Genomic DNA, 21,006 nt, shown 5'->3' with positions numbered 1-21,006 from the left:
CTTTTAAAATTTCCTTCTTTAAAAATTTCCTCTTTGACCTAATAATCGTTCAAAAATGTGTTATTTACTTTCCACATGTTTGTGAATTTTCTCATTTTCTTAGTGTTTTGATTTCTAGTTTCATTCCATGTTAGATGGGAAAGATACTTGGAATGATTTTGATCTTCTTAAATTTGTTAAGATTTGTTTTGTGACCTAACACATGATTTATCCTAGAGAATATTTCATGTGCATTTGAGGATAAGGTTTATTCAGTAGTATATATCTGTTAGGTCTTTGTGTCTATGTGGTCTATTGTGTTGTTCAAGTCAGCTGTTGGATAGAACATCCAGAAAGAAAATCAGTTATTAAAAGGCTATGGATTTTCGTATGTTGATCTTATAAACCTATTCTTTTCTAAATTCTCATTTTTTAGTAACTGTTTTTCTGTGAATTTTTTTGGGGGGGGACTTATGGTATTTAATTATATCATTTGCAATAAAGAATAGTTTTACTTCTTTCTTTCCGACTCTCAGACCTCTGATTGCTTTCTTTTGTCTAATTGAATTGGCTTATATTTTCGATAAAATGATAACTATAGTATGGCAACGTGAGGCATCCTTGTCTGTTTTGATTCTTGTTCCTGACATTGGTGGAAAAGCTTTTAGATATTCCTCATTAAGTAAAATGTTGTGTTCTGTAGAAAAATATATTTTAAATGCTGGAGAGGGTGTGGAGAAAAGGGAACCCTCTTACACTGTTGGTGGGAATGTAAATTGATACAGCCACTGTGGAGAACAGTATGGAGGTTCCTTAACAAACTAAAAATAGAACTACCATATGACCCAGCAATCCCACTACTGGGCATATATCCTGAGAAAACCATAATTCAAAAAGAGTCATGTACCAAAATGTTCATTGCAGCTCTATTTACAATAGCCCAGAGATGGAAACAACCTAAGTGTCCATCATCGGATGAATGGATAAAGAAGATGTGGCACATATATACAATGGAGTATTACTCAGCCATAAAAAGAGACGAAATTGAGCTATTTGTAATGAGGTGGATAGACCTAGAGTCTGTCTTACAGAGTGAAGTAAGTCAGAAAGAGAGAGACAAATACCGTATGCTAACACATATATATGGAATTTAAGAAAAAAATAATGTCATGAAAAACCTAGGGGTGAAACAGGAATAAAGACACAGACTTACTAGAGAATGGACTTGAGGCTATGGGGAGGGGGAAGGGTAAACGGTGACAAAGCAATAAAGAGGCATGGACATGTATACACTACCAAACGTAAGGTAGATAGTTAGTGGGAAGCAGCCGCATAGCACAGGGAGATCAGCTCGGTGCTGTGTGACCGCCTGGAGGGGTGGGATAGGGAGGGTGGGAGGGAGGGTGACGCAAGCGGGAAGAGATATGGGAACATATGTATATATATAACTGATTCATTTTGTTGTGAAGCTGAAACTAACATACCATTGTAAAGCAATTATGCTCCAATAAAGATGTTTAAAAAAAAAAAAAGAAAAATATATTTTATATATGTATCATACATATATAATTTATATATATAACATTTATATAATATATGCTACATAGACTTATATTAAGGGAGCATCCATTAATCACGATTTTATTGGATTTTAAAAAATATAAATGGGTGTTAAATTTGGCAAATCTTACTATGTTGCCAATATTGAACCAGGTTTGAATTCACAGAATAACTCTTACCTAGGCGTGATGTTTCATTTTTTTAAACTAATATTGGATTCTACTTGCTTATATTTTAAGATTTTATGATTGATATTCATAAATGAGATTGGTCTGTAATTTTATTTTTGGATGCAATGTTTGGCATGTTTCAGAGTCAGTGTTATACTTCATAAAAATACTTTTGAAAGTTTCCTTTCATTATATGCTGGAATAATTTTAAGTAGTATTGGAATTATTTGACCTTTAAAGGTTTAGTAGAATTCTCCTATAGAATTACCTGGGTCTGGTGCCTTTTTCCTTTTCCTCATTATAAAAAAAAAAAATTTTCCCTCCTCCCCTCCATCCTAAAATTTTTTTTCAGTATATATACTGAAAAAAAGAATCAAATCATAGGTGTACAGTTCAGCGGATTTTCTCAAATAGAGTATATTTGTTTAATCAGCATTTAGAGCAAGAAGCAGACCCTGGTGCCCCATAAGCCTCCTCCATGTTTCCTTCCACTCACTAGCTTCCCGCAACAAGCGCCTGAAGCCCGTTTGTCATGGTGCTCTCTAGGCTCTGTATTTTTTTTCCCCCTATGTTAAGCGGTCTGCTTAGATTTTTTTGTCTCCAGTCAGTTTTGATAAACAGTATTTTTCTGGACAATTAACTATTTCATCTAGGCTTTCAAACTGATTTATATATAATTATGCAAATGAGTTCTTTATGATTTGAATGTTTTTACCTGTTATATTCCCTAATCCTTAAAAACTACAGGTTCTGGGTGTATCTTTCTAAAGTTCCATCATGGTCCATGGGACAAAAAATTATAAACCTCTGTGTGTGTGTTTGTAATAGTGTTATTGCACGCATACTTTTCTGTCTTATCTAGCTAGCTAGCTATTTATCTCACCATCTAACTATTTATCTTGCTATCCTGGTATCTATGTATATTTCACATGGTAGAGAGAACAAAGGGCATCTACAAAGCATTTGCATTCCTGATGAGAGAATTGATTGGGCTGTCCTTTTCTTCTCCTTTCTGCCTTAGGCTAAGACATGGTACCATTTTGCAACAACAGGAGAGAAGCCAAGAGAACTGTGGAGGCATAGGCTCTGCCACTGATGAGCTGCTGAGATAACACCAGGAAACACCTACCTCCAGAATTCTTGGTAAGTAAGAGGTATAAGCCTCTGTTTGTGCCGCTCCAAGTCAGGGTTCCATTATTTGCAGCTGAATACATTCCTAACTGATAGAGGAAGTAAGATTTTTAGGCGAAACCAGACAGTTTTAGTTGTTCATAGTATGTAAATGTTTATATACAGAAAAATTATTGTAGAGACACCAAATTCGCCAACTCTAAGTTAGGAACCGGAGTAGCAATTTCACAAATTAAGTGCATATCGCATGGCCTTCTTAGTGTAACCATTGTTAAAAGCATGATTTGCATAAATTATTCACAATGTTTTAGATGTATTTTACCTTTTTCATTTTTGTACAATTGGATACAGATTGGTTACATCTTGTACAGATGATAGGGTATATCCTCTTAGGGTTTCAAAATGATTAAATGAGATAACCCATATAAAGGGCCTAGGACAGTGCCTGGCACATGGTAAAGTGCTCCATAAATGTTAATTATAATGTTTTAATAAGGAATATTGATTAAAGAATAGTGATGTTTGCTACTCATACTTAGATGACTAGCTCCTTGTCATCCTTTGCATTCCCATAAGAAAAGTCACCTCCTCCGAGAGGCCCTCCCTGGCTATTCTATCTCAAGTGGCATCCCTCCCCAAATAGCTCCCATTCCCCATCACCACCATCCTGTTTATTAGCCCAGAGACCTTTTCATCATTTGTAATTCTTTTAGTTATTTATTTGGTAAATGCATGTCTCCCCTGATAGAACTTACCCATGAGAGCAGAACTCCCAGTGGCTGGCATAGGTTCTGTACTCTCTATATATTTGTTGAGTAAAAAGATCACCAAAAATGTCCAAGAAACCATTATCATAAGAGAATACCATTTGACATAGAAAGGCTGTTCTGAGGTGGTCATTTCTTTGGGGATAATTTTGCCTACATTTAAATAAAAGTGAAGGTGGGTAAAATTTCTGCCCAATTCTAGACCCTCCTCAAACTAAATAAGCCCTCAGGGGGCTTAGTGGGTTTTTTTTATTATTATTATTATTAATCTCAAAAAGATCAGAGAATAGTTATTTTTAATATTTGGCCTCTACAGCTTTATGAAGTGGAGTACAAATTGTTACTTTTAGAAAAATATGTTGTTTTGCATTTGAGTAGGGATTAAGATTAAGTAAGATTCAGCTAACAACTAAAAAACTAATGGTTTATTGTCATCAAATATTTAGATGAAATTCTTCATGATGTTTTGGAATTCTGAAGATCCTAGAATTTAGATTTTAAAATAGCCCTATAAGAGTTACGTTTGGTACCAAGTCAAAGGGAAAACGAAAATGAAATTGTTTTAGTAGAAGGGATAAATCCCAAGGAGGAGAAGGGACCCTGAAACACATCTGAGTGACTGGAGGTGGCCCCATGGCAAACCTCTGAACTGGGGGTAAGGCAGGAGTGTGTCCAGTGCCATTCTCTGAGGGATGAGGATGTCCCTCTCCCCTCCCCGACCTGCTCACGACCCCCCACCCCACCCCACCATCACCACTGGATATGGAATCAATGGAGACATGCAGGATTTCCCCTTGGGGTCATGGGTCCTGGGCTCCTGGCAGCTGGCATCCAGGAGAGGAGAGCAGCAGACCTTCTCTTTTTTTGTATATCTTTTAGAACTACAGGATATTGTAGTAGCCAAGCAGTGGGCTTTGGCTACCTGAGTTTGAAGCCCATTTTCCCTGCTTAACTCTTGGGGCAAGTTACTTTGGCCTCTCTAGGCCTCGTAAAATGGCAGTAATAGCTGAACGGGTCTCATTGGGCAGTGATTTAATTGGCACACAGTAGGTGGTGGATAACCGTGACTTTTATTACCCTCTTTCTGGACGTCATCACAAAGTCTCTGCCAGTTTTGACCAGCAAGGGCCGGGGGTTCTGGGATATCGTTTTCTATGTATAAATGTTCTATAGCCTGAGAATTTGCTTCCTAATTGTGATGGCTATGTGGCTAGCACTACGACAATCTTACGTGGATTATTTAGAGGAGGCTCTAGAATTTCTGTGTGGGCGGGGCATACAGGCGGCCATATTGGAAGAGGGGCTTTGGGACTTTATTCTCCGCCAGCACTTTACTTGGATGGGTGTTTGTATGGTGGGCTGGTCTTGTACTTGTTGCCTAGGGTTTAGTTAATTGTGTTTATTTGGAGTACTTTGGACAATTATGGGAATTTGGGGACTGGTCTTCTGGCTATATTTGCATAGCAAGCACTCGTGTAGATTATATGTTAATCTGGGGGGGCGGTTTGAGTCGTTTTGTAACGAAATCTACCTAGTAAGCCAACAATTTTTACGTGGAATGAATGTTACATAGGAAGCTTTGGGAAGGTTTATGGACATGGGGTATTCGCTACTTTTTCTGCCCTCCGTGGGGCATGCTTTGCTCACCTCTGGTATACTCTGCTTGAGGATTAATTGGCTGGGATTAATTTGACCTAGAAAATGGAACAGGAAGTAGGTTTTTGGCCTGAATTACAGAATCAACTTGATTAGTGTCCCATTTGGCCAGTTTCAGAGGGTGCAATGATTGATGCTGGGGGCAAACTGGTCTCTCCCTCCCACCCCTCCAGGAAGCCACACCATGGGTGACCGTGAACTTAAGGGATGAGCCTGGGGGGGTGAAGGACTAGGGAGCCCAAGTGGACCTCAGGTCCAAGCCATAACCCACCAAGGATTCAGAGTTTGATGTGGGGCCCATGAGTGCTGGCGGCCACCCCCTCCCCCAACAGTGGTGGAATATTGTTTTATTTGTATTTCACTTCATTATGAGTGAGGTTGCATGGTTTCCCCAATGTTAATTAGTTATTTGTACCTTTTTAAAAAAGTAAAATTGCTTGTTCATGTACCTTGCCCATTTTTGCGAGAGGTGCTTGCTTATTAATTCTTCAGAGCTCTTTGCTTATTAGGGAAACTAACCCTTTGTTAGATTTTTACCCAGTCTCCACCCCCACCCCATTCATATTTGATATTAATTTTTGTATGGTCATCCCCCACCCTTTTATTTTTTTTATAGCCTCAGGTCATGCTTAGAGATGCTTCTGTAAACCAAGGTTTTAATTATAAAAATTGCCATTTTTAAAGTAACTGTTTGTACTTAAACATATGTGTTAGACCCACGTTGAGTTCATTCGTGTATGGAACAAGGTAGGGATAATTAGTTATTTGTACCTTTTTAAAGAGTAAAATTGCTTGTTCATGTACCTTGCCCATTTTTGCGAGAGGTGCTTGCTTATTAATTCTTCAGAGCTCTTTGCTTATTAGGGAAATTAACCCTTTGTTACAGGTTTTTACCCAGTCTCCACTCCCACCCCCATTCATATTTGATTTTAATTTTCGTACGGTCCTCCCCCACCCCAGCGCCTTGTTTTTTAAATCTTAGGTCATGCTTAGAGAGGCCTTCTATAAACCAAGATTTTAATTGTAAAAATTGCCTTTTTAAAAAATTAATTATTATTATTTTTTTTTTGCGGTACACGGGCCTCTCACTGTTGTGGCCCCTCCCGTTGTGGAGCACAGGCTCTGGACGCACAGGCTCAGCGGCCATGGCTCATGGGCCCAGCCGCTCCGCGGCATGTGGGATCTTCCCGGACCGGGGCACGAACCCACGTCCCCTGCATCAGCAGGCGGACTCTCAACCACTGCGCCACCAGGGAAGCCCTAAAAATGACCTTTTTAAAAGGAACTTGTTGTATTTCCACATATATGTTTGACCCACACTGAGTTCATTTGTGTATGGAATGAGGTAGGGATTGAGTTTTTTTCCCCAAGTCGCTATACCATTTCTTTCTCAACCCCCACCTCCCGCCTTTACTGAGATACAATTGACAAAATTTTAAGATATTTAAAGTGTAAAACGTGATGATTTAATATGCATTGTACACCATTCCTTGCATAACTCTTTCCCTGATTGTAAACTGCATTCCTAAATTCCTCCCACCCAGCTGAGTCCCTGTCTTAATGCAGGACAGACAGCTGAAATTCAAACACCTCTTTGGGGAGACCAGGTAAGCAGGCACACTGTGAGACAATACATAAGGGTATAAGTCGATAGACTCTTTGGATAGGGCAGCAGTGATCAAAGCACAGAACTTTTTTGATGGGGCTTAGTGGTTTTCTATGGGGCATGGGTTCGAGAGGAGGACAGAGTGGACATTTTGTATCGTCTGCAAATTGTTTTCAGAAACCCAAGGTTCGGTCAACAAAAACATAGAGTGGCGATATTTTATACCCACTTATAACCCTGGGGCCTTGTCACCTCACCACGGGGGCCTCCCAACTTTTGATGCAGTCAAAACCCTGGACAATGGGTGTCTGCTCGAAACCACAAATAATTCACGGGAGTCACATCCTTTGCTCACATTTAATTTTTATTTTGATTTTTTTAATGCTGCACAACACAATATTTATTTCATTTGTTTCATTTATGTCATTTATTCTTTTATTTCTTTATTTCTGTTTGCTGCTGTTATTTTACTTACTTAAAGAGAGAGGGAACGTTTGTGGCCTTTTTTTCTTTTATCTTTTTCTGTAGGCCGCCTTAAGCTTTCTAAATTTGGAATATTTAAGCAAGCTGAAGGGTAAAGGGGGTTTCGCAAAATCACTTGAGGGAAAGGAAAGGTTGCTTTGTTAATCATGCCCTATGGTGGGTGATCAACTGCGTGTACAATTACGTTTCACTTTTAATTAATTGTGCTTAAGGCCTTAATTAAATTTGGAAGTTCCCTTCTTAGAGCAGCTCATACTGACGGAGGTGCATGCGCTGGATGATGTCACGGCAGTCGTTGAACACACGGCGAATGTTCTCTGTGTCCACAGCGCAGGTGAAGTGAGGGTAGCAGTAGTGGCGCCCGTCTCCACTAGCAGTGCTGATTCTCTGTGGGCAAAGAAGGAAACTCGGTCAGTGCCGCCTCTCCAGTAAGTCCCCCTGTCGGCAGTGGGGTCACCTACCAAGGACTGCCCACCAGTCACTGACGTTATGTTAAAACAAACCCAAGTTGAGGGGCACAAAGGCTAAATTCATACTGACTATTGGTGAAATAACACTGAGGAACTGGATGGTTTGATCCCCAAATTTAGAAGTAAGGAAACTTGCGCCCCTAAGGATAAGAGAACAAGCAGAGAGAGGGAACCAAAGACAGTCTCTACTCACCAGAAATTCATCTCGAATGAAGTACTTGGCCCGGGTCACGCGTGGGTCCTCTCCGGGCTCGGGAGTCGCTGCAAAGAATATAAATATTTTGTTACTTAAGTGATTAAAAAAATAAGGTTCTTTGGCTCCTCCCTACAGATCCCTTATAGTGTGGTGGTGGTTGAGGGAGCGGGGGGTTCCATTCTTAGAGGATGTTCATTTTAAAAATCCAGAACAGAAATTTTTAACATATGCAAGACACCCCGTAGGACCAAGGGGGCACTAATCAACTGCAGAAGGCCACACATACCATCCTCAGGAGTCGTGTAGCGAGCAAATTCTGGAAAGTAGTCCTCAATCTTCGATTTTCCAGCAAGGACTTTCTCAGCGAGCAGATCTTGCTTGTTGAGGAACAGAATCACAGAGATGGTGCGCAGCCATCTAAGAGAGAGAGACGCAGGTTTAATGCTCAGGAAAAGAAAGGATTCTTTCTGCAAGGGGTTTGAGATGCTTGCCCAAGAACTCGCACAAGATTCTCTTCTACCAGCCATGCAAATACAGGGCCTTGAGATCAGTGGGGAGGAGACCGGGGGTCACGCCCAAACCTGTTGTTCCAGATGCTCTTGAAGAGGTTCAGCGCCTCCTGCAGGCGGTTGGTCTGGTTGTCCTCCCGGATGACCATGTTGTAGCTGCTGCTGGCAACCACGAAGATGATGGCAGTCACATCTTCGGCACAAGAAAGCAAAAGCAGTGCACGTTAGAAGAGAAAATGATCCTTGACGATGAAAAGACCAAAATGTCCTTAAAGAGCAGAGAAGCCCATGGCTTCCGTACCATTGAAGCACTGGATCCATTTGCGGCGTTCATCACGCTGGCCGCCCACGTCGAACATGCTGCAGGAGAGAAATGACACCTGGTCACCCCAAGGGCCAACACTGGTCCACCATTCTCCCTGCCAGAGGGAACGTCAAGAAATCTCTCTCTCTCTTTCTTTCTCTCTTTTTTTTTTTTTTTAAAGGGAGCCATTTACTTACTGGAAGTTGACTTTATCCACCTGGAACTTGGTCTCAAAGATTCCAGAGGTCAGGACGCGGCAGCGCAGCAGGTCCTAAAACAAAATCTTAGGTCAAGGGATCGCACCCAAACCAACCTAAACATTATTAATAATTGACAGTCTGGAGCAAAAGTCTTGACTCGTTCGGAAAGAGGGCTCTGCGTCCTCTGCTTGTGAGACCGTGTGCATACCTGGTCGCTGGGCACATAGTCAGCCTGCTTGATGACGTCAATCTTGTCCAGGAAGCTGGGAGGGAAAGAAGAATGCACAGGGGTGAGCACACAGTCACGCCACTTCGCCCACTATTCCTGCCTCTCTGCCAAGTCCAGCTAAATGGAAATGATCACCCCCCAGTTACCTGGCATTAAGTCAATGCGGAGGTTGCTTGTGTTCATTATGAGTCCAAGCTTATGCCTTAGAAAAGGTTAGAGCAAACAGAATTTAAGATAAATGTACCTGGCTGACCAGTAGGTCTAGGAACCAGGAACTAGGGGTGGGCTCTCAGGACCCCTGGCCTACAGGGACAGCACAGGCCAGTGCAGAGCTCTGGTCTTGCTTTAATTTTAAAAGGCTGGTTCTGTGCATGTCAATTAGCTGAAGGCCCCAAATCAGGTCTGATTTTGTGCCATTTGATAAAGACTGAGTAAAATATTCAGATTTTCAAATTGTTTGCCTTTGACTAAAATGGCGAGTAGTTTGAAAACTGTACCCTTCCACGTCACAGTTTTTTTTTTTTAAATGAAAAAGATGGCATACTTTAAAGAAACAAGGATTCCCCCGCCCCCCCCTCCCCAGCGAGGGACTAATGAAAATAAGATTGAGTTACTCAGAAAGGGTATCCCTTCCTTCTACTTTTAAGAAGGGGCCCTTTTGGCCCTTACCACAGTGAACAGGAAACAGACACAAAGTTCCCTTCCGTTCCACTTGGTCCATGAAATAGGACAGTCCAGATATTAAACTTTGAGTTTTCAAAAAACCTCACGGCCATCCAGGTTAGGGGCCCTTATCTGGGCAGGGAGCAAGTACAGTGGAGGGGCGGGGGCGGTCTCAGGGGCCATCATTAGTGATGCAAAAGCTTTAGGGGGAAAAGCAGTGTTTTCTATCTCCCGCTCCACAGCCATAACTGTTCCCAAAGTAAAAAGTATCTTGCTTGTGTTGCCTGACTAGATACACTGTTAGGAAAAATAACTTCTAAAAGACTGGACTAATTTAATTACTGTGAAAAGTTAATATTAAAACCAGCTTTTTGGGGGGCAGGGGTCTGGATTGTTGTAAAGTGGGCTAATCAGGAAAAAAATCACAAAGAGAGAAAAGTCTATTTAAAGAAATTCTATAAGGTCCCCCCGCCCCTTCCTTTTTACCAGTTTAAAGTTAGTCTGGCTTAGAGGATATACCGACTTGCCCAATCAGTCTTACATTACAGCACCGGGCCAGAAATAGCTCCCCAGCCGCCCTGGCCTGCAGCACGTTGCCATGGCAACAGAACCACAGTTCTATAAATAGATCATCAGCACCAAATCTTGTGAGAGAGACATCTGGAGTAAGGCCAGCCAAACCCCAGCTCAACAAATAAAAATAGGCACCTTAAGGAACGGGCAAGGTACCGGGAGCTCAACTTTAACATAAAGGCCGTTAAACCAGAAACGCGTTGGTCACTGCAGAGGCAGGGCTACTTTAATCATCGGGCTGGGGAAGACATTTTCTAAGATTCAAGCTATGTTCCCTTTTTCCCTGGAGTTCCCTTGAAACTTTCCATAAATTGTGCAAATGTTGCCATTTTCAGATAAAGTTGCAGGAGTAACTGAATTTTGCCTTAAAAAAGCAACTTTTAAATGGTGTCAGATTCAAAAAAAAAAACAAAAAACTGGCTAACTGTTCATCAATGAAGTTGTTACACCCTCCCCACTTCCAGAGCGCTCAAAACTGGGACGGTTAAACCCTCCTAATCTTGTACCTGTACTTCTGACTTGGATCCAAAATACAAAAGGCAAACAATTCCAGGATTTCCATTTGTTTTGCGTTACTATAATTAGCACTTCCAGCTTTAAGCTCAAACTTTTGAGAAAATCAGGGGCTTTGTTGAAGAAGGGGTGGGGGTGGGAGGGTCACAGGGACCGGCCCAGATGGACTGTTTTTCTGCTCCTTGAAAAAATATACAGATTTGCTTGTATATTTAAAAAAAAAAAAAAAAAAAAAAATCACAAAATAGCTACAGGTGTGACAACTGAAAATAATCAAATGCATTTTCGATGGGAAAGCAGGGCCAGGGAAAGATAAACTGATAGGTTTCACAGCCCCTAACATCAGCTTGTGTGATGTGTCTCTAACAGGATTCTGGGGAGCTTGCTTTGCATTTGCTGTTTGAGCGCTGTCACCTCTTCCTCCCTCCCGTTTATTCGAGTGGTTTTCACAATAAGGTCCTCCGGCGTGGGGCTCCTACGTCATGCGATTTTAGCTTGTTCTGAGCCAGCCGGGGTACCTTGGTCCTGGTCACTTAATATTTTCAATAGCAAAATTGTTTGTGAGTTTCAGTTACTTACATGAGAGAGGCTAAAACATCACAAATCTCTCTTGCCCTTCCCCCGGTCATAAAAGACAATCCAACTTGAGAAAATGATAACTGAGCCCACTTAGTATATTTGTGCCACGTCAGCAAACAAATGACACCTTTAAAATATTTTTGATGGCTCTGAACCTCACATATTTGCTATGTTATGTACAGGATAAGGAGGGTCATAAACTATTTAAAAGGCAACTTTCCAGCTGTGTTATCACATCCACTGGAAGGCAGCCCATGAAAGGACAGACCAAGGACCCCATGGGGGGAGCATCCTTGAATTAAGGCCCAGTGTGAATGAATAAATAAGGATAGGAAATGGAATTCAACACAGTCCCCGACTCTAGATGAACCAGAAACATGGCACTCTGGCAGCTACTGTAGTCCCCTACCTGATAGCAGAAATAGCAAAGCACCTTATCAGTCACCCAGGAGGAGGAGGCATATTTTTGTCCTCACTGTTCCTCTTTGTCAGGTTTTTACATTACAGCAATAAAATAGAATATTTCTACCTGATGCGAAGTGTGAGAGCTGCCCTATCTCCCTGAACGCTTGGAGGTCAATTCAATTAATTACTTCAAGCTCATTAATTATGAATGTCACTTTATTGCAGGTAATTATCATTTTGCTCTAACAGGCATTAATTGTTTGTATAAAAATAATGTCACCGCACTAAAAAGTGCAATTAAGGCCTTTATAAAACAAATGAATCAGACTAGAACTTTCTAACCGCAGGTGGGAATAACTGGCTGGCTTCTATGAAAAGAACTCATTTACAAGTAACTTGAAAAGTGGGAGTCGAGGTTTGTAAGGTTCTCTCCGTGCGCCCGTGTGTGCCTATCTCACATGCGGATGTGGAGATGGGGTTACTCACTACTGGGCGCAGTCGATGAGCTGGTACTCGTTGGAGCGCTCGTAGCAGGCACGCACCCCCTCGTCCTCCCACAGAGCCTTGGCGTGCTCGTAGAATTCCTGAAAGTGAACACGAGAGGGAAGGTTTAGACGCGGGAGCTGCTCCAAGTCAATGAGACCGGAGTTCACTCTGCCACCAACCCTGGGCGTGATTATTCCCAATTTCGGGGCGAACGAAGGAATGGGCGTTCATAAAGACCTTCAGTGCGCTAAACGTATTCAGAAATTGAATCCAGCTGTCCTCTTGTTGCGAATTACTGTTCTTGGGTAGTTTTCAGCCTATATTTTTTGGAGTGGGGGGCGGGGCCAGAGTAGACTACTGAATAAGTTTGTTCACCCAACGGCTCATCTAGGAGAACTATAAGCTCATTAGGAGGCGCCGCCAATGTATGATTCCATGTCGTGGAAACAAGACGTTTTCATTTGTGAAGATGTGGTGGGATCGAAATTTTCCTTCCAGGAAAATTTGAATTTTAGAAAAAAAATATTATGGTTGGGAGTTGCTGGCAAATCCGACCTTGTCCATCAATGCCTGTCGATCAAAAGAGCAAGTGACCTCGGCGTGGTTTTAAACTGCAGCAGGTCATGATTCGTATTTCATTTGAACAGAATAACATTTTTAATTGTATCGGGGCAATTCGTCCCTTACAAGGAAAGAGGATGTTCTTCTGCAATGTGAATGCAGCAAGAAAAGGGTCAAAAGTAGGCAGGAACGTGAAGTTCAGCTAACAGAAGACCCTCTTAAGAGGTCACCGTCCTGGTGTATTTTTAACGGGCTGCCTTTTTTCTCCTATTAGAAATACAGAATCACGTCTCATGAAAGAGTCTGTGTCTGGCATTATGTGTGCTGTGTTTACTGCTCGACTTCTTTTCCATTTAAAAGAATTTACCTAGCCGTACTTACTAATACTGCTTCCTTGCTAGGAGAAGTTTGCAGCCAAACCCATTTAAAATACACAAACACAAATTCCCACGAAAGCCTGACAAAAGGCAACAATAAGTCATTGTTTTTGCTGTAGACAAGTCTTTTCCTTCTGGGCCTTATAAACTTGCCCATCTTTCCATCTTGTTTCCTGTTCCCCTCTTATAAACTATTCTTCCCCCACAAAGGGGTCAAAACATATATGCTTGGGCCACAGGCAATCTTGTGTTCCCTAAAAATAGTTCTTTATGGAGCAGACAAATCTTTGTAAGCAGTGTCCACGCCAGCCAGGGTGCATAGAGGACAGTGCCTGGGTTATGATTTATTTAGGTGAAGGTCTTTTCTTTCTTTTTTCTGAATAATGAGAAAAGACTTCATTTGCCCCAAGACAAGGACTGACTTTAGAAAAACCTTAATAAAGGTTAAATGGCAAATTGTTTCAAATGAGAAGATCTTCCGTTTATAAAACTCAGAGCTGGCTCCTCATTTCTGCATTCCTTGTATCTTAGGATATCTTCGATTAGCCAGACAATTAGCATTTGTGTGTCATACTTAACAGTTTGTCACAAGATGTGTATAGGGGAATAATTAAGGCTGCCACAACTCATGACTTTTTCTCATAAAGATTTACAATCTAATACAGCGAGAGCTGTAGTACTGAACTGTGACGTTGACTTGTGGGGACGGGCGAGCCAAGACTCACGAGGGGCGACAGAAATTCGCTCATCCATCTTGACCCAAGCTCTAACGATGATTTTTCCTATCAATATCACAGAAATGGGTTTTGCTGGCAGCGTGCCTGTGCGGGGGGACAGCCCAGGGGGTGTGTGGGGTGGGAAGGGGCACGGGCTTAGCTTACGGGAGGGAAGTCAAAGTCTGGCACGTTCATCACGCTCAGAATGTAGTCCACTCTGAACTGGTTCTCGGGGTTGGCCAGCTCCACAGGGGGCACCAGGTTGCTCATGGCGGCCACGATGGTCTGAAAATGACGGAGCAAAGCGGTCAGGGGAACAGCGCTGTCTGACAGGGAGGCTAAAAGAATGACAAAAAGGACCAGGCACGTACTTCAATGGCCTCTTTCAGGTTGTTTTTGATGTCCTGCACTTTGGTTGCCTTCTCACTACAGTGGGATTGAAAAGGAAAAAAAAAATCATATTGCATCACGCTGACTCACAGTGTCGCTTCAATCACGATTTTCCAACCAAAATAGTATTCTGTTCTTGAAGGAGTGGTGGGTTCAGATGGGTGCAGAGGTTGGAGAATAAAGGTGGTTTCAAATGATAACCTCCCAGACTGTGTCCTGAGGACACGCCCAATTGGGGCAGATTACCAAGTCGGCATCTAGATAAGGATCAAGGCTACTGTACCAGAAGTGGGGGCTGGCTCATCACTATTCAGGGGTGCTTCCATTTTCTTGAGGCCCACACCGCACACCAGCACTTCCAAAAAGGTTCCTACTGGCCCTTGCTAGCATCCCTGCTTTGGGGGTGGGGTTGGGAGGGGGAAAAGTTCAAGGTGTGCCTTGGGGCTTCCTCAGTCACTGGATTAGCACACGGACAACCAGTGGATGAAATGCAGGTGGTGGTGTTAATTACAGATTTGAGGGCTTTGGGGCCCTATTTATTTTTGTTTATTTCAATAGTCACTGCAGCCAGCAGCAGTGGATGACATTCCTAGTTGATGATGTTAATATAGATCGATCCCTCGATGTGAATAAGGTAAAATAACATTCTGCCCCCGGAAGGCTTTATGATCTGGGGTTTATTGGGGGGAGGGGAGGGAGGCGGTGTGGCTCTTGTCCCTCCGTTAAGTAGAGGTTAGCGTTTGTTGCTTATTAACTTGGGCACCTGGGACGGCCTGTGTGTAGATGTGGAACCATCTACGTTCAGGGTCCCTGGGACCACAGATAAAGGCCACGCCCTTTGGCTCTGTGGTCCCCTGACGTTGTTTGTCCCCCTGTGTCTTTCAGACACTGTCTTTCATCACAGGCACAGCCAGGGAACATTCTCGGATTTGTGTTTTTAGGGGTTAAGGACCTCTTGCTCAGGGTGTAAATCTTGCCACTCTACTGCCCAGGCGTCACCTCTTGGTTTGGGGGGTGGGATGGGGTACTGAACCCACAGCCATGACACACCTACTGCGTATTGGGCCCTGGGACGTGACAGCACCGTCACGAGGACCTAAGGTGCTGTCCTCACAGAGGAGGGGACTGAGGCTGAGGGAGGGAGGGTCTGAGTGACAGAGGCAGGACGACAGAGGGGGAGACAGAGTTTACGTTTTTCTTGCCGGGATTTTTAAAGAAATGTCTTTAAAGAGAGTCCCAATTTTTGACGTATTCACGGGGTTAATTGCCCAAGAGTCGTGGGATGGAGGTAGAAATTAAACACGTAGCCCCTCAAGGCAGAACACGACAGGACATTAATGCGGAGGACACGCGGGGTGGGGGGGAGGGGGGCGGGTAACAGCAAAGTGCAGCCCAGGGGGGAGGTCAGCATGTGACGTGGGGAGGCGGCTCTCGGGTCGGGGGACCACGGCGGTGGGGGATGGGGGATGTCACGTGCTCTCCTGCAAGAGCCCCGCCCCTCGAGAACCTGGCCTTTCCTTGCATATTCGTTTGAGGGGTGGGCCCTCGTTTTCTGAATGATCTCATCGCATTTCATCCCTACCCCAGGGGCAAACTAGCCTTTGAGACCCCGCCCCTCTCACACCGGAATCAGGAGCTGGTTTAGAGGTGCTGTGCTCATCAGGGGCTGAGGGTGTGGGGCGACAGATGGTACCAGGAACCCCCTCATGGTCGGGAGAACTCCAGGCACGGATATGAAAGCTGTGCTGCCAACTAGGAGAGTGGGATCCGTGCCCCAAGCCCCCAGACTCTTAACGCAACGACCCTAGGCTTAAAGGGCGAGTGTCCCGACCCCTCTCTGTGGGGCTATTCTGCTTCGTACGTTTCTGAAAATTACTAATCGTGTCCAGACTTGGTGCTACAGTCTGAATCAGGTATTTAAGACGTTGGGGTTTTAAAAGGACACGTGTTTGTCCCTAACGTTCACCCGGGAATTCAAAGTCAAAACCCCATAGGACAAATCCATTCCCATTCATTAGATACAAGCTCCACTTTCATGGTACCGAGAGCCTTTAACCTGTTTTTATGGTCCCACCAGAGTTAAAATTAGGTATGTCCGGGTATTTAATACCCAAATGAACAAAGAGCAAGAGCAAAGTTATTTCCAGAAACCTGATTCTTTCACTCAGTTTGATATTTTGGTCTAAGTAGTAGTATGATAATTGGAAAACTTCCAGTCTTAAATACGGATATTCTGAGAACGCGTTCAGTATTCACCTACGTATGTGAATAGGTGTGGGAGTATATCAAGTATAACACAGCTAAAGTAGAAATCTAAAATCTAATTCGGGCGTGTAATACTAAAACATAAAAATTCCTCCATTGAAGCAGTTACTCTGTAGATGGAGCTATGATTCTGGGGGCTGGCAGGTTTATCATAATTTTTACTATCACTTAATGAACTTAATGTTGATTGTGACATTTGGAGAAAATTCCTCAGATGTCTCTAAACTACTTAACAAAGCCAAATTGTATATCAATTGCTAGAATTCTGATGGACTGAAAAATGGGGGCTGGAAGTACTTATAGGATATTGTAGCTTCTCCCCCCCCCCCCACGTATAAAGCAGATCAGGGCTGCTTTCTATGCTAGGTTTGAATTCTAAGAGCTGCCCACCCCGCTCCCCCCTTCAGCTAAGTATTAGGGGAAGGCTATGTCGTACTAAGTTCTATACCTTTTTTTATCTTTATGCCTTTCTTTTTTCCCTTTGGTGGGAAAAGACAGAAGACAGACACAAGATACAGGGATTGCTGAGACATGCAGATAATTTTTATTTATCACATATGTTAATACTTATTTCTACTTGTAGAACAGAGTCACAGAAGAGCAGGCTGTTAGTAGGTATTAGAAGGGTTCAGGGGTCTAGCATAGCATCTAGTACACAGTAGGTAGCTCAGTAAAGATGTGTCGTAGCTCTCAAATGCCAACTTTTGGTACAGTAAACTGTCAATCACTTTTTATGTAGATGCCTTGGATAGTTGATACACTACATTTTTGTCAATTAGGGATTCTTTTTTTTTTTTTTGGTTTTTTTTTTGTTGTTATCTTTAGAGGTTAGGTGGTAGGGCCCCCTCCCCCCTCCCCCCTCCCCAACAGAATAGTATTCTTATTAGAAGTTCCTAAGACGGGCAATTCCAGCATGCAAAGTGTGATAGGACATAGCCGGGAAGATGAGACACTGAAGCCATCATCTAGGGGTAATGTTGTCTAAAAAAAACAGATGAACAAACATGTGTCAGTTACTTAGTCCCGACCCCCTAGTATCCTTTGCCCCTCCCCTCCCAGGCCACAGAAGCTATTTCTTTGAGATGCCCTAGGCTAGGTCAGTCGGCTCTGCATGTTCTCAGGAGAAATAGCTGCTCCCCCACTGCAAGCTGAATAAGCAAAGCAGTGCTCAGAGGGTTACCTGGCATGCGTGTGTGTGCGTGTGCGCGCGCGCACGGGCGTGATGGGCAGTGCGGATGCAGGAAGTGAAGAAAAAAAATAATTTGATAATGAATGGAAAAAGATGGAGGCCATCATTAATTTCCTGTCCACTAGCTAACATAAAGTGCCTTGGGTTAAAATAAAGTTGACAATTTTAAAAAGACCAGAGGCTTTTCGAGATCATTCTCAACAATGACCTCCCCTCCTCCTCGGCATTCTGTTTTCCCAAAATTAAGGACAGTGTGGCACCACGTATTTTAATAGAGGTAAAAAAAAAAAATCCCCCCCGCCCCGCCCGAGGTCTGAAATTTTAAAATCAGACCAACCACTGGGTAGATGGAATTTAGTAGTTTTAAAAACAAGTAGCCAGTTTTAAAAGCAAGTAGCCAATTCAGATGGTGAGCTGGGGGGTTGGGGGGAGGATAGAAACCATATGGAAAAACATCAATTGTAGAGAAACCCTAAACTGATCGTCTAAAGTTGAAATCTATAGCCTCCCCCCAGCTGGATCTAATTATACTTTAAGGTTGGCCAAAAAAAATTGTTTTGCACTTCACTTGCTCTGAAATGCTAAGAAATGATGCTGTTTGCAGACATACACCAAGATGGCTGATGGCCCTTAAATGATTTTGGTTTTCTTCCCGGGTCTCTGTGCCCTCAGTTTCCCAGTATGACCCTCGTGTGTGTCAAATGTGCGTGTGAAGAAGTTTCTCTGGTTTTGAATGTGCCTACCCATCGCTGTTGCTCCTTGCGGCCTGCGGGTCCTCTTCGCCGCCCCTTTTAAAGAGAGATTGAAAGCTCACCTAATCTGCAAGGCACCGCAATTTCACAAAAACCCCACACAGCCTCTCTACATTCCTAAACAAATGGCCACCATCCTCCCGTTAATTCTTAGGTCGCCTTTCTGGCTAAATTGGAATGTCTACTGAGACTGCAGGCCGTAGAGGGAAGAATTCCACACCTTCGCTGCAGTATTAGCAGAGTCCTCTGGGGACTCCCGTCGGGTACCGAAGAGACGCATATTTTCTTGTGCTTTCACTAAACGTACGTGCATCAGGGAGCTAAAGCAGTGATTTATCTCACAAGTCTTTGGAGAATACAGCAGCGCATACGGCCCCTGATTGTCCCAGACCTCAATCTTCACCATGTTGCATCTGAACACAGACATGGGTGCTTTTGGCCCATGATTTCCTGGTGCCAATATTAATTTCCTCCCTTTTTGTAGTCGGGAAACTACCTATGTTATTTCTATATAATTGCTCCCCATAAACTGTCATCAATTAAAAGTGTGCCTGGACCATAAGGCAACAAAAAATAAAAAGAATAAAACCCACCCACTACCACCAACCCTCCCCACCCCCCAAAACCCAATCTTCATGAATGGTAGGAAATCCTCCTCGAAGGTGGGACGGGCAAGATGGCTTAAGCTGTCTACGTGGGTTTGTACTTGATTAGCTTATTAGCTCAACCAGTGTTAACGGCACTTTTTTTTTTTTTTTAATGTAAGATAGAGAGTTAGCGTTGAGTTAGGAAAATCCGCATTTGACCTCTGTATTTCTGAAGGTCAGATTAATGACATGTTACTCTGCAGATGTACTTGGCACAGCAGTCTGCGGACAGTTAAGGCAAATGTAATAGCTCAGCCCAGCCCTGACAAAGCGCACATTTATGGAGGAAGGAGGGAGAGACCCTGCACCACACAAAACACCCTTTCGTGGACGGATGTCCCCACTTCACAGGGAATTCCTAGTGGAGAAGGAAACCGCTTTTGTTGCAATACCACAGCGAGGAAAAAGAAAAAAGGAGGCTCAGTTGGACAAGATAAAAATAAGGTTTCTAAACTCATGTAAAGAATTCCCCTGTATGTCACTTTCACGGACTAAATTTACCATCCTCGGAGATTACCTATGGCTTCCTCTACAAAGCAGGCAAACTGGGAATGGCGCTTCCTCTTTTGAAAAAATAGAAAAGAGAAGTTCTGGTTTAAATGCCTCGTCTGCATTACAAACGGGCTCGCTTAGGGAGGAGAATCCTTTCCCTAAAAATTAAAAAATTTTAGGGCAATCTGCAGAGTAATAAAACTTTAAGTGAATTATGTCAAGGATGTCCTATCTTCTATTGGACTCGAGCTAAGGTAAACAGTGGCTGCTGCATCCTTTTAAAAAATTCGAGCCATGTCCAGTTTTAATCAAAATATTTATCTAGAGGGTACATGGTCAAATTATTTTTGCTTAACTAGCCTCATGAAGAAGCTCTCCCCAGCAAGTTGCAGGGGGGAAAATTATGCAAGATTTTTCTTTAGATTACAAAATCATAGCAAGGAGCCTATTTCAGGTTTTTTGTTTTAATTGACGGATGGCAACTCTGGTGGCAAGGCTTTAGAAATTAAGAAGTTCAGAACTGGTTTGTGACAAGTCAACTGACTAATTAACAGCATGTATGTGCGTATCGGTAACTCATCAGGAGCCATTCATAAAATTAATAGTCCATCCCTCTGAATTTTAAAGCTTAAAGCATCCTAAACTAAAATGTCCATTTGTATGGGTGATGTCATCCTTTTCTCCACCCCCCCTTATTTGGTCTAAGAAATTCTAGAATTTTCCATAAAGAGCCTGTTTTCCATAAACTGCCTTCAGCTCAGCTCTTTTACCTCTGAAAGGTGATAAAATTCATCTTTGTCATGTCCCCCCCCCCGCCCCGCCCTTAGTAGGCGACAGTAACTTTTTTTTTTAACTGGTTTGTTCTGGGTGCACAACTGAATTAAACTATGCCCCTTTGACTCAATCTTCCCTTTTGAAACCAAGGGGGAAGGCAACTTTCAACTGAATCCAGGTTTAAGAAAGGGAATAGGATTGCTAACCAACTACTAACTGCAGACTAGTGGCTTCAGGTGTTTGTAATCTAGTGAGGTTAACTGCTCTCACCCCCGTGAAAACAGAGGCTGGGTCTGGGGAGACTTGTGCCCCTTATTTGCATCCTTCCTGGCAAGCAGAACGCCATGCCCGTCTTTTACATCCC

General features: G+C 43.0%; 1 protein-coding gene across 8 annotated transcripts in view; it reads right to left on the bottom strand.

Moving 5' to 3' along the window:
- Nucleotides 1-7,215: 7,215 nt before the first annotated feature.
- Nucleotides 7,216-21,006, bottom strand: part of GNAS (GNAS complex locus) — a gene marked incomplete at its 5' end in the record, with an annotated part of 54,158 nt that continues 40,367 nt past the window's right edge. For 3 of the 8 annotated variants that reach the window (XM_082669957.1, XM_082669961.1, XM_082669958.1), the window contains 11 exons: nucleotides 7,216-7,739; nucleotides 8,016-8,083; nucleotides 8,305-8,435; nucleotides 8,600-8,720; nucleotides 8,829-8,887; nucleotides 9,029-9,102; nucleotides 9,240-9,294; nucleotides 12,480-12,577; nucleotides 14,299-14,418; nucleotides 14,505-14,559; nucleotides 18,721-18,765. In XM_082669957.1, coding sequence (XP_082526083.1) covers nucleotides 7,593-7,739; nucleotides 8,016-8,083; nucleotides 8,305-8,435; nucleotides 8,600-8,720; nucleotides 8,829-8,887; nucleotides 9,029-9,102; nucleotides 9,240-9,294; nucleotides 12,480-12,577; nucleotides 14,299-14,418; nucleotides 14,505-14,559; nucleotides 18,721-18,765 — 973 coding nt within the window. In that variant the 3' untranslated portion in view covers nucleotides 7,216-7,592. Of the gene's footprint in view, nucleotides 7,740-8,015; nucleotides 8,084-8,304; nucleotides 8,436-8,599; nucleotides 8,721-8,828; nucleotides 8,888-9,028; nucleotides 9,103-9,239; nucleotides 9,295-12,479; nucleotides 12,578-14,298; nucleotides 14,419-14,504; nucleotides 14,563-18,720; nucleotides 18,766-21,006 lie in introns of all 8 variants that reach the window. The other 5 variants (XM_082669962.1, XM_082669959.1, XM_082669963.1 and 2 more) reach the window with 2 other exon arrangements.

This window comes from Grampus griseus, assembly GCF_964374135.1.
Source record: "Grampus griseus genome assembly, chromosome: 14".
Taxonomy (NCBI): Eukaryota; Metazoa; Chordata; class Mammalia; order Artiodactyla; family Delphinidae; genus Grampus; species Grampus griseus.
Note: the sequence above shows the minus strand (reverse complement) of the source record. Positions and strands in the feature narration are given on the sequence as shown.